This window comes from Leuciscus leuciscus, assembly GCF_965113295.1.
Source record: "Leuciscus leuciscus genome assembly, chromosome: 24".
Classification (NCBI taxonomy): Eukaryota; Metazoa; Chordata; class Actinopteri; order Cypriniformes; family Leuciscidae; genus Leuciscus; species Leuciscus leuciscus.
Window position 1 is genome coordinate 29,304,024 of NC_138723.1, and position 13,250 is coordinate 29,317,273.

A 13,250-nucleotide genomic window follows, 5' to 3' on the forward strand; every position below is an offset into this window, starting at 1 on the left:
GTTCATGAAAATGTTTAGATAAAACAGTGTAAAAATGTAAAATAATAATAATAGTAAAATGTTTCATTAAAAAATTTGATTATAAATAAATAAGCAAATTAATAATGCATCTAACAGAACAGTGCTAAAATGTAATACTCAACTTAATAGAAATGAAATATTATATTTTTTACAATATAAATTGGGCCTTTATACAAGAACCTAAATAGACGCCTTTGTAAGTTTTAGGATAGGGGTCCTTTACACAAGGATGATCATATTTTGGGGGTCCCTGGCATCTAAAAGATGGAAAACCCCTCGTTTAAACATCTTTATACCATATAAAGTGAATTTGAGGATTTGACTTTCATATACTAATTAGGAATGGCAGTCATATTTTATTTGGTTTCTTTTCCATGTAATTCATACATACAGGCATTATTGTCAATAGGAAAATATAGATCACATAATTTCCAAAAGAGACCCTTGGCTTGAAAACACTCTTACATTTTCAATATAAATCTTTATTTCATTATTTGAAGTATATGGAAGATAGTACAAAAGCACATTTGTGATGAATGCATCCATGTACTTGTACAGGACAGTCAGAACGATACAGCATATGTACATATTGAAGTCAAACGACATCATTCTCCATCAGGACTGTGTGTTTCTGCTTGTTTGGGATGTGAACAAATGTGTTTGTCAAAGTCCTCTTCACTGATCTTTCCTTTCTTGAGTTTCTTCAGCAGACGCGTGTCACTTAAGAGCTCGTTCAAGTCTTCGTCCTCAGCATCTGATTCCTGTGACCACACAAGTTTAGCAGTGAGACTTTAGAGAGTATCCCATTGACTCCATTAGACTCCAGATTTCTATTTTTATATACATACTCGTCAAATGTGGATTCAGAAAGAGAAAAATACGAATAACATACCTCATCCAGTTTTCTTTTGGCCGTCTTCTTTTTCTTTCTATCCTTCTTGATCTTCTGCTTGGACCAGGATTTGTTCTTGATGAAGTTCTTCCTCAGTGGCTTCTCTTTCTCTTTCTCTTTCTGCTCCGCCAGTCTTTTTTGTCTCAGTTTCTCCCTGTTTTTATCTTTGAACCGGATGGCGTCCGTGTCGAGGGTCACCGGTTTGAAGTTGGGGAAGGTCTTTCCTTTCAGTTCAGGCATTTTGGGCAAACGGAGGAGAGCAAAGCCTTGGGCCAGAGCAGCAAAATCCAGGTCTGTACGAGATAAACATCATTTTTAATCAGGTGAATTATCTTGATTTATGCCTCTTATGATATGCGTGACACAAAGTCTCTCACCTTTAATGCGAAATATCAAACTACACTCATGTTTGGCGTACGCCTGCACACACGACACAAAGGCTTTCATGCCCTTCTCAAACATCGCTCTGTCACGTAAAGCCAACAGCTTCACTTTAGGCAGAACATCAACCACGTCTTTCACTGGAGGAAACAACTGAAGGGGACACTGTGGGGGAAAAACACAAGTACAAACACTATTTTATAAACTCCATAATATAGAATAACAATAATAGAAGGTAAGAATGCGCACTAATATCTGAACACCAAGGTTATGGGTTCAATTCCCAGAAAATGCATGAGCTGAGAAGATGCATGTCAATGCAAGTTGCTCTAGTTGCCAAATGCAATTTTCAGTGTTTAAAGTCTTATTTTCTACCCTATTTCTAAGTGCCGTGATGCTCACTGATAGTTTGTATATGAGATGAAGCTTCTCTCTGACTTACCTTTTGATTAATGGACAGGAAATGTACATACGACTCTTCCATCGGCAGAAGAAAGACGAGAGCGCTGCCTTGGTTTCCGATACGTGCAGTTCTTCCACACCGATGCACAAAGGAACTAATGGAAATATGATGACAAAAATTACCAATGCATGCACAAACCATTCAAACAGTGGTCCCATTTAAAGCAGTATTATTTTATAAATACTACTAATTCATATTTTGAATGAACTTTTATTTTCAGTTTTCCTTTTAATTTTATTTTAAGAATCCCTCATTTTGTTTAATACAGAACCCCTAAAGGGACGCGGTGAATTATATTTCAAAACTTTGCGTTCGCTCACAAAGAACTCAAAAGTTATATTTATACTGTCCACTTTCAACCACTTCTGTCCTGATTTCTTCAAGGGTAGGGTCTATGGGCGGGTAAATGTATGGGCTCATCCCATAATGTTCACTCATTCGGTCAGTAGGCGGAGAGTAGACGGTCTTTAGTGGCTGTTTGAACACATTCGATCACATGAGCGTTTACACTACGAAAGCAATCCGGTCTAATGTGTTTTCAACTTCCTCTGGAAGTGGTCGAAAGTGGACAAGCTCAATGTTTTAGACCCTGTTTACTCCTGTATTTACTTTAGTGTCGTCCACTACCAAAACATATCTTAAAGGGGTGGTTGATTATGATTTCACTTTTCTAACTTTAGTTAGTGTGTAATGTTAATGTTTGAGCATAAACAACATCTGCAAAGTTACAACACTCAAAGTTCAAAGCAAAGGGAGAGATTTGCTTTTAAAGAAATTGCTTTTTAAGGACTACAACAAACGGCTGGTAGAGACTACACCACATTCCTCCCGGGTTAGTGACATCACCAACCCTAGAATTTACATAAACCCCGCCCCCCGGAACACGATTTATAGATTATCAAGACAGAATATGCTAATCAATGACTAGAAGATGACTACACATAAGCTTCATAAATTCATCAACTAACTATTCAGAAATGTCCTGTTGCTTCTACATGTTGTCACTTCTTCTTGAGTCTCTTCATCATTGTTTGAACATAAAAGGCTAAACGTTTTTGAAATTTTCAGTGCATGTCTGTGTGAGTGCAAGCTGTTGAAGCTCCGCCCCCTGTGCCGGAAGCAGCAGCTCATTTGCATTTAAAGGGAAAGGCACAAAATCTGTGCGTTTTTGCTCACCCTCAAAAAGACAACTTTAACATGCTATATAACAATATCTGTGGGGTATTTTGAGCTAAAACTTCACATACACACTCTGGGGACATCAGAGATTTATTTTACATCTTGTGAAAAGGGCATTATACCACCCCTTTAATACCAGGTGTAAACAGTGCCTTAGATGCTATAACGCCACTAACCTTCACGTCAGCTGACTTTATGAGCACTAATCAAAGCAAGAAATAAATTATGTAATAAACGATTCCAAGTACAAACTTTTAAGCACAAGCATGTTCATGCATGTCCTGGTTACCTCGCACAGCTTGGTGGATCATACTGAATCACCCAGTTCATTTCCGGTATGTCGATGCCTCTCGCCATGACGTCTGTGCACACGAGAATCCCACTGCATACAAGCATAATGCACTTATTCTTCCTCTAAAACGTCCTCTCGGTGAATATCTAGAAAGGCGTAAAGCAGTCCATTACCTCTTCAGCGCGCGGAAATCTGCAAAGATCTTGTTTCGTTTATGTTTCATCTTCCCGTGGATGCAGTGGATGCTGACGTTCTTGATCAAGACTTCCAGGGCTTTACCGAAATACTCCACACAGGCGCAGGTGCTGTGGGTACAAAGGAGAAGGATATAATGTTAGGATGGTTCGAGATTATTATTCAGATTTACTCTACCGCCAAAAGTTAGGAATAATTACTTTTTTTTTTTATGTTAAAGTCTCCTCTGCTCTCCAATGCTGAATTTATTGTTTGATCAGTAAATATACAGTAATTTTACAGTAAATTTTATAAATTTATTATTTTAAAATATAATTTATTCCTGTGATGGAAATCTGAATTTCAAGTTAAAAAGTAATTATTATTTTTTTCAGCAAGAACACATTAAATCAATCAAAAGTAACAGTAAAGACATTTATAATGTTACAAAAGATTTCCATTTCAAATTAATGCTGTTCTTTTAAACTTTCTATTAAAAAAAAAAATAAAATAAAAAACTCATTTAAAAACAAAAATAGAAAACGTTCTATTTGAAAACCTTGGTGAGCAGAAGAGACAAAACCATGAAAGAAATCTTAAAGGGATGGTTTGGAGTAAAATCAGCCTATGGTCCTTTGAACCATGACCTCGAGCCAAACACCCCCCAGAAGCCTTTTTATCCCTTGGTCAAACATTATTAAAGTTAGAGCTTATTTAGAGATATCAGCCGGATGACTTAGTGCAGGCGCTAATGGATCCTATGATGTATCTGGTAAATTACCCCACTAATAATGCCCAGAATGGCACCAAACTTCTACGGTAGTACAAATAGGTTCTGAACTCATAAAACGAGGCATTGGAAAGTTTGTAAGTACATCAGGAGTTTATTGAAACAACACTTGCCGGATGCATTAGCCATCAGGCAAGTGTTATTTAAATAAACTCCTGATGTACTTACAAACTTTCCAATGCCTCGTTTTATGAGTTCAGAACCTATTTGTACATTTTGATCAGTAATATATGTGGCAAAATCAGTCAAACAAACCTGAAGAACACAAGCTGCTTCTCATGTTTGTGCTGCCTGAGAAACGCCACCAGAGTGTTGAACTTCTCCTCTGCTCGACACACCTACATGTTCAGATAAACAACAGAAACATTGAGAATTAGTGCAAACAAGTCAAATTGTTCATAATGGGACAAGGAACATGTATTACTAAGTCAATCAATACTGATTTCATGTCATAATTAACTGGACGCCCCATGAACAGGCATGAATGTGTGAACCAGTCCCTGCTTGTTACAGAAGGCTCCCGATGACTCACTGTGTAATAATTGCTGAGTCTGGCTGGTGTTTTCTGAACATTGGAAGCCGCCACTCCTTTCTCCTTGACTGTGATCCGTACAGGGTTACGCAGACCTGCCCTCACCAGCTTCTCCAGCTCCTGCGTCTGCGTGGCGGAGAACAGACCCGTGCGCCGCTGCTTGGGTAAATACCCCAGAATAGTGTTTAAACTGCAGAGGCAAAGAAAAAAACTGCATTAGATAATAGACTTTCATTGTTCCTTAAAGGGGTGGTTGATTATGATTTCACTTTTCTAACTTTAGTTAGTGTGTAATGTTGCTGTTTGAGCATAAACAACATCTGCAAAGTTACAACGCTCAAAGTTCAAAGCAAAGGGAGATATTTGCTTTTAAAGAAATAGTTTAAGGACTACAACAAACGGCTGGTAGAGACTATACAACATTCCTCCCGGGTTAGTGACATCACCAACCCAAGAATTTACATAAACCCCGCCCCCGGAACACGATTTATAGATTATCAAGACAGAATATGCTAATCAATGACTAGAAGATAACTACACATAAGCTGCATAAATTCATCAACTAACCATTCAGAAATGTCCTGTTGCTTCTACATGTTGTCACTTCTTCTTGAGTCTCTCCATCATTGTCTGACTCCGGTTTGAACATAAAAGGCTAAAAGTTTTTGAAATTTCCAGAGCATGTCTGTGTGAGTGCAAGCTGTTGAAGCTCCGCCCCCTGTGCCAGAACCAGCAGCTCATTTGCATTTAAAGGAACAGACACAAAATGGCGTGTTTTTGCTCACCCTCATGCTATATAAAACTATCTGTGTGGTATTATGAGCTAAAACTTCACATACACACTCTGGGGACATCAGAGACTTATTTTACATCTTGTGAAAAGGGCATTATACCACTTCTTTAAATAACATCAGAATATGCAAATTAGGCGTCATCCTTTTAAAGGGACAGTCCACTCAAAAATGAAAATGATGTCATCACTTACACTCCCTCATGTCATTCAAACCATCATGAACACAAAGAAAGATATTTTGAAGAATGTTGGTAATCAAACAGTTTTGGTTTCCATTGACTTCCATTGTCCACAGAAGAAAAAAAGTCATAGAAGTTTGGAATGACATGAGGGCGAGTAAACGACGATGACAGAATTTTCATTTTAAGTGAACTATTAATTTAAATACACCCTATGCATATTACAACAAAAGTGATGGAGTGCAGTTAAGCTGCCAAGCAACGTAAAATTAAATGCATATGAATTGTATTGCCTATTATTTTGGATTTGTTTGTTTTTCTGACTGATGATAGAAGAACATTACCTGGCTTCAAAACCCATGTCCAGCAATCTGTCAGCCTCATCCAGGACTAGAACATCCAGAGACTTCACAGCGGTGGCCAAATCCAGTCCATCTGCCTTCCTCCTAAACATGTCCTCTAATCGGCCAGGGGTCGCAATTAGGATATTGGCTCTACGAAGTGCACAGGACATTGCATTTGCTTATATTATTCCGGATTTAGTTTTAGATGGTAGAAAATAGCAGTCTAAAATACTCACCCCTGAGTCTTTAACTTCTCTACATCCTCGATAGGGTTGCTTCCACCAATCAAGAGGATCTGGCTAAAAACAGACACACATGTTGTCAGATTTAGGACAGTACAGTTAGATACCGTAGTAGATGCTTTAAACTCACCTAAACTGAGGAAATCCCTGCAGAAAGCGGCCCATCACCTCACTGATCTGCAGTGCCAGCTCACGGGTGGGAGTCACGATCAATGCACCGACCTGAACACACAATTACAATAGAAATCAACATTAACTACACCGACTACTTACAGCAAACATGTGAAGAACAAGGAGAAAACATAAACTATGTAAAACTGATCAACTTAATGCACACCTGCATCTTTTTTAACTTCTCTTCTCGCTTTAGGAGAATTTCTAATGTAGGAATCACAAATGCCAGAGTCTTCCCACTGCCAGTCACCTGAAATAACACTGATTATGAAACATATCTGTGACATATTCTCAGACAGATGTCACATTATGATAGAAAATACATATTCATATACTCACCGCTTCAGCCGCAACATCTTTATTACTCATAAAGAGAGGGATGCAGGCAGCCTGAAATTGAGAAAAGCTGAACTGTAAATACTCTGATGAGACACATGCGAGTACAGATAGACTGAACACTAATCAAACGAATAACGTTGTTACCTGAACAGGAGTCATATGTGTAAATTTCAGCTCTGTAAGAGTCTGGAATATGCTTTCATGTAATTTCACGGGTAAACACTCCCATTTCCCGTCGTTAATGTTCTCCATAGTTTAAGAGTTTAGATGAGTCTGGTCCATGAAAGTAAACACATGAGGAGAAGATGTGTGCTACACGCAATATGCTCCGTGTGGGAAACATGAGGCTGCTACAAACGTTCCGCATCGCCTCTGTCGGACACCAGTCTTCCTCCGGGGAATGATGTTCCTCTTATTAGCCTTTATATAATAAGCATAATCGTTTAAATAAATGTATTTTTTGGGGGGGTAAATGACCTAAAATTTCAAAGTTTAGGTCACTGAGTCACATACGATTGGTCCGTACTCATCAGAAGCGCTGAGAAAGATAACATGTACCACGTGACAACACCATGGTCTGTGACAATACAATTAAATAAATAAATAGCACTAACCGCAAAAAGAAAAACACTCTAAATTTTTGAAAGAGCAGCATTTAATGTTATAACATATAAATAAAAATAACGCGTGAAATGGTAAGTGGACAAGATTACAGTCTGAGTTTGAGGCATGGGTCACGTGGAACAAAAACATGGCATATGTAATGATTAAAAAAAAGAGACATTTTAAGAACATGTTTCAGGTTTATTAAATCAAATTCTTATTTGACATACATATTCATTGAACTTCAGAAGTTTACAGTTTTATCATCAGTTTCCCAGTAGTCTTAGCCAAATAATCTTGCATTTTATTTATAAGAGTTGGTTTAGACAACAAAAACGGTACAAAACTACATAAAGTACTCCCCATATGAAGAAACTGAAGATAGAGAGAGAGAGAGAGAGCAGAAAAAGAAACTGGGCCTACCCTGCCTAAACATTTAAAAACACACCAGAAAGTCATTATTACCACTTTACCAGCATCAGGTTTAAATATGTGCCATGGAGGTTGTTGGCATAACTAAATATGATAATGAGCAGTGAATATGGCATGAAATGTGTTTGTCGGGACAGTTCCTGACATGTGTCTTGATTTATGTCAGTGACTACTGACTTCCCATTTCACAACAATGGCTTTGTTATAGCGTAATTACATCATGCTATTTCATACAATCCTAAAGCATGTTCTTTCATTGGGGCAACACCATAACATCACCTTTACTTCATTCTTGTAGTAATGTGCAGTTGTAACAGTACTGGAGGAAAAAAACAGTACACCAAGCAAAACAAATTAAAAATAAAATAAACAGATGCCTGTTCCAAATAAAATTACACAAGTTGGGCTAAAACAAAATCAATTAATTAACAATTCTTAACCGAACTTGCACCCTTTACCAAAACAAAGAAGAGATCTACAACTGGGGCAAATAAAAACAAAATGACTGGTGGACTAGCGAACAACCAAGTTCTTCTGATCTCTGTTGAATTGGACGTCCAATTCGAGAAACTGGTAAATCACGGACTCAGTGTGTTTATGTTGAGGGTTTTTATACGACTCTCCGCACTTCAAAGAATCTCTTCAGGTAGTAAATCTGTCCGAGGGTCATGGCCACCAGCACCAGGGCCTCGAAGAAGGACCAGAGCACCACCCGGCTGTTCGTGTTGTCATTGACTGGAGGACAGAGACGAAAATACACAATCAGAGGCAAGCTTAATGTTTCAAGGTGAAAAAGTCAAATCAAATAATTATAATTATTCAAAGGCCAATTAAAGATGCATATTTTGGCTGGGTTCATGTCAGGGCAATGTAAAAAATAATAATTCAAAGCCCGTTTTAACATGCATATTTCTGCTACTTTCATTTTTCAAAATGTAAATAATAATTATGATTTAAAGGACATTTAAATATGCAAAAAAGATGCATATTTAAATGTCCTTTAAATCATTATTATTATTATTTAAATTTTGAAAAATGAAAGTAGCAGACACAAAAAATCTTTCAAAGGTCATATAAACATGCATATTTCTTCTGATTTCATATTTCAAAATATAAATAATAAAGGCCATTTAAACATGCATTTTTTGGGGGTCACAAAAAAAAATTCAAAGGCCATTTAAACATGCATATTTCTGCTGTTTTCATATTTCAAAATGTAAAAATAATAATATTAATAAGAATTTAAAGGCCATTTAAACATGCATATTTCTGCTGTTTTCATATTTCAAAATGTAACAATAATATTATTTATAATAATAATTTAAATGCCATATAAACATGCATATTTCTTCTGATTTCATATTTCAAAATATAAATAATAAAGGCCATTTAAACATGAATTTTTTGGGGGGTCACAAAAAAAAATTCAAAGGCCATTTAAACATGCATATTTCTGCTGTTTTCATATTTCAAAATGTAAAAGTAATAATTTTAATAATAATTTAAAGGCCATTTAAACATGCATATTTCTGCTGTTTTCATATTTCAAAATGTAACAATAATATTATTTATAATAATAATTTAAATGCCATATAAACATGCATATTTCTTCTGATTTCATATTTCAAAATATAAATAATAAAGGCCATTTAAACATGCATTTTTGGGGGGTCACAAAAAAAAATTCAAAGGCCATTTAAACATGCATATTTCTGCTGTTTTCATATTTCGAAATGTAAAAATAATAATATTAATAATAATAATTTAAAGGCTATTTAAACATGCATGCATATATCAAAAAATAATAATAATAATAATAATTGAACAGCCATTTAAACATGCAATTTTTTTTCCAGGATGATGATAGAATGATCTTTTGACATGACTTTCAAATCTCCTAATCATGTTAATATCATGTAACACACACACACACACACACACACACGATCAGTGAGGATGTCTTACTTGCACGGTGTATTCTCTCTCGGACCTCCATGTATTCCTGCTCGTGTTTGACCGCTGTCATGGCAACCGCCAGCTCGTTGATCATCTCCTCCAGCTTATTCTGATGAGCTGGAAATAAATGAATAGGAATTTACTCACGGTGATTGTATCAACAAACAAATCGCGGCGTATGCATCGTGCAAAACAATACAGCACACCCGATTTATACACACAGCAATATTCAAGTTTGTAATCACATAACCTCATATTACACATGCAAGAGTCGACAAGGTCATAACCAGCTTTAGTTTTTGGTGCATTAATAAAAAAAAAAAACACTCCTCATATATACAGCATTAAACCAGAACAGCCTACAATTAATAAGTCAAATCAGGCAATGGGAACTTCAAATAAACCTCTTCTGTGATAAAACACTCATGTTATATCTTCAAAACAAAAGCCACAGCTCACTCTTCACTGTTATACGGCATCTTTAAGTCAGTAAATGTTCAGATCATTGCTCACACTGTCTTTATATTCACAGGTGCAAGTGTTAGATTGAAGTTTAAAGCTCAACCGATGTTAGAATAATCTATTATACAGTCTATTCCTACCATCCCAGCTGTCACCACCTCCTGGAGAGGGAACAAAGTCACGTTAGAGGTAAAAAATAAATGTATATATATATATATTTTTTTTTTTAAACAGTGCTGTAGATTTTCTTCTTTATTATTTATCTAAATTGTTGTTTTAAAATATTGTTGTCAACACTTTAAATAAATACATTAGTTAGTATGAATTACAATGAAAACTAGTTCTAAAACATTATATTAGTTAATCTGAACACATTTTCTAATACATTACTAAAATCAAAAGTTGCATCTGTTGCTAGGGTCGCAAAGGGGCGGAACATTTCCGGAAACTTTCCATGGGATGTTAAGCTGGAGAATTTTTGGGAAATATTCTTAGTTGGGAAACTTAACGGGAATTAATTGGAAATTTGAGGTAATGTATACAAACTATATCACATATACAAACATAAATATCAACATTTTGTTTGGTTTTAAGCAGATTTGATTTATTTGTGAATAGAACTTTAATGGTTTATTTTATTGAACAACAGAAAAGCATGAATGTTGAATGAAACAAACATATTCCCTATGATCTCCCCCTATAATTTTATTAACTAACAAAGATTAATAAACACTGGAACAAATGTTTTGCTCATTTTTAGCTAATGCATTAACTAAACATTAACTAATGGGACCTCATTGTGAAGTGTTACCATTATTTAATGTAATGTTATTTAAATAATTACAATTAAATATTTTTCTAATATGCAATAGTGGCCAAGAGTGATGTGGAGGAGATATTTGTTTTTAAGTTCAATTAAACAATCCAAGTATTTAATATATTTTTTAATATATATTTTAAATATGAAAGAAGAACGAAACAATAATCCTGGTTAAGGTATTTATCTGACAAAATTATTTGGCAAAAGAGGCAAAGTAGGTTTTATTTACTGTGGAGAATAGAAAAACATACATTGCATACATTGACTAGGACATAATCAGTTATTAATATTTTGTTTGTATGACAGCCTGGCCAAAAATTATGTCCGCACAATTTGTCATGTTTCATTGCATTATCATAAATAAAACAATCGACTTAAAGCACAACTACACAATACGCTTACAAAAATCAAGATTTTTAAAATAATATTAGAGTAAAAGGTTTAAATATTCATTTTCCTATCACTTTTGGCCACTACTGTAACGAAAATTAAGCCAATTCAATATTAAAACTACACAGAAAATGTTATATACAGAAATGATAATTTCCACGGTTTTTCCCAGTTCACTGAAAGCTCCCCCGATATTCCCAGGTTTTCCGTGACCGTGGAAACCCTGCCATATGTTGCAAAAGACAAACTTCCCAGAAAAGCCTGTGTCAGTGTCTCCGCTCACCCTCTGTCTCCATGTCCTGTCCTTTGGGCGCCTCGCCGATGTCGATGGTGAACATCACAATCTTAGGGGTCATGGTGGACATCTTGTTGCTGAAGCAGAACTTGTAGGTGCCGTCCATATGGGCGGCCACAGAATACTTCCCACTGGACTCGCGGTCTCCTTTATAGATCTGCTTCCCGTCCGGACCGGTTATCTGTTACACACACACACACAACACATCAGACAAACCTCAACTTTAACAGGTGCTCCACATCAGAGCTGTGTTGAGCGTTCAAGAAGCACAGTCACTGTCGTTAGGAACACATCAGCTTCTGCATAAAAACATTAGGAATGCAAGTTACATATATGAAAATTATGGACAATACCGATAATTCTTTACATTCGAAAGCCGATAACCGATATATTATCCAATCATATTTCAAGCAATTCAAAACCATCATGTTGAACAGTGCACATCTGAAGTGTCTCAGCTGAAGGAAATAATACAATATGGCTTTGATATATCTGCCAAATTGGACTGATAACATCAAAAATGAACATATAATCGGCCGATATTGATATGGTGACCGATATATCGTGCATCACTAAAAAGAAATGGCAGTGCTATGGTATTTATATAGGAACCAGAGAATACCTTAGAAGCAGTACTAACCATGATACCAGAACCAAAACACTACGGTAATACCAAAATATTTCTTTTATTAAAAACAAAACCAGGTTACTTTCACTTTGACTCGTCTAAATTTTGTCTAGAAAATATATTATCCAATATCTAAGCACTAATAATCGCTCTCAACCAGCAATTAACTTCCGGCTTCATCCACCATCTGGTGTGAGCAGACACTGACGCCTGCAAACATCCCATAGAGGCTGTTTATGGTCGAACATATCTTTTGTAATGACATTTAATGATATTATAAGTGTATTTTAATGCCCACCTCCACGTCGATGTCCAGAAATCCTCCCTCGGCGACCTCAAACATCAGGCCCATCTTCGTGCCCGAGTTCACGCGCTCATAGAAACACTCCTCCGCGTGCGCGTCTATGCTCACAAAATAGCCGCTCGCCGTGTAAGAAAGCGCGCAGAGGAGCACGACAAGTTCCGAGAACGTAAACATGTTTGGTGCGGTGTATTAATGGAGGATAAAACCCATAAAAGAGACTTTACGCCGCACGGGAACGATAAAGGCGGAGACTGACAAGCGCTAGCTGCGCTACTGATGATGCCACGTCAAGCTTTAGACGGGCCGCCCGATGGGACAAAATGGCTAAGACACCGGACGCAGTTCGCGTTTGGAAAAAAGAGAAACAGAAACGGGAGCTTTGCCTATTATTTTTTTATAATTGTATTAATACAATATAGCAATACAATATTGACTATAAATAATCACTATAATGCAACTTTTTAAAATTATAATAATTAAGTAGTATTTAACAGCGTCAGTATTTGTTTTTAATGATTGCGCGTTCATTGTTCAAAACATTTTAACTTTTTATTCTGGCCAGTTA

The 13,250-nt window shown here is 36.3% G+C and overlaps 2 protein-coding genes across 2 annotated transcripts; both read right to left on the reverse strand.

Annotated features, from left to right (window-relative positions):
- Window positions 1-482: 482 nt before the first annotated feature.
- Window positions 483-7,128, reverse strand: ddx55 (DEAD (Asp-Glu-Ala-Asp) box polypeptide 55). Its single transcript, XM_082158663.1, has 14 exons — window positions 6,940-7,128; window positions 6,796-6,846; window positions 6,620-6,706; window positions 6,413-6,504; window positions 6,277-6,339; window positions 6,041-6,190; window positions 4,725-4,914; window positions 4,448-4,530; window positions 3,402-3,533; window positions 3,226-3,318; window positions 1,737-1,851; window positions 1,291-1,459; window positions 914-1,206; window positions 483-782 (listed from the first exon to the last, which is right to left on the reverse strand). Exons 1-14 carry the CDS (start codon window positions 7,045-7,047, stop codon window positions 627-629), a joined length of 1,782 nt encoding a protein of 593 aa, XP_082014789.1. The 5' UTR covers window positions 7,048-7,128; the 3' UTR covers window positions 483-626.
- Window positions 7,129-7,578: 450 nt separating this feature from the next.
- On the reverse strand, window positions 7,579-12,979 carry tmed2 (transmembrane p24 trafficking protein 2). Its single transcript, XM_082158727.1, has 4 exons — window positions 12,680-12,979; window positions 11,742-11,934; window positions 9,796-9,903; window positions 7,579-8,565 (listed from the first exon to the last, which is right to left on the reverse strand). The coding sequence occupies exons 1-4, from the start codon at window positions 12,857-12,859 to the stop codon at window positions 8,441-8,443; spliced, it is 606 nt and encodes a 201-aa protein (XP_082014853.1). The 5' UTR covers window positions 12,860-12,979; the 3' UTR covers window positions 7,579-8,440.
- Between the last annotated feature and the right edge of the window lie 271 nt (window positions 12,980-13,250).

Bases quoted from the DNA above. Each gene is read 5' to 3' on its own strand.
- ddx55 (XM_082158663.1), bottom strand. From the start codon at position 7,047: ATGGAGAACATTAACGACGGGAAATGGGAGTGTTTACCCGTGAAATTA. The intron at 4,915-6,040 runs GTAATGTTCTTC...TTGCCTCTGCAG, and splicing joins GACATGGGTTTTGAAGCCAG to TTTAAACACTATTCTGGGGT. The intron at 3,534-4,447 runs GTTTGTTTGACT...TTGTACCCACAG, and splicing joins AAGCAGCTTGTGTTCTTCAG to CACCTGCGCCTGTGTGGAGT.
- tmed2 (XM_082158727.1), bottom strand. From the start codon at position 12,859: ATGTTTACGTTCTCGGAACTTGTCGTGCTCCTCTGCGCGCTTTCTTAC. The intron at 11,935-12,679 runs GTGGGCATTAAA...TGTGTGTAACAG, and splicing joins TTCTGGACATCGACGTGGAG to ATAACCGGTCCGGACGGGAA. The intron at 9,904-11,741 runs GTGAGCGGAGAC...ATTTATTTCCAG, and splicing joins ACAGGACATGGAGACAGAGG to CTCATCAGAATAAGCTGGAG.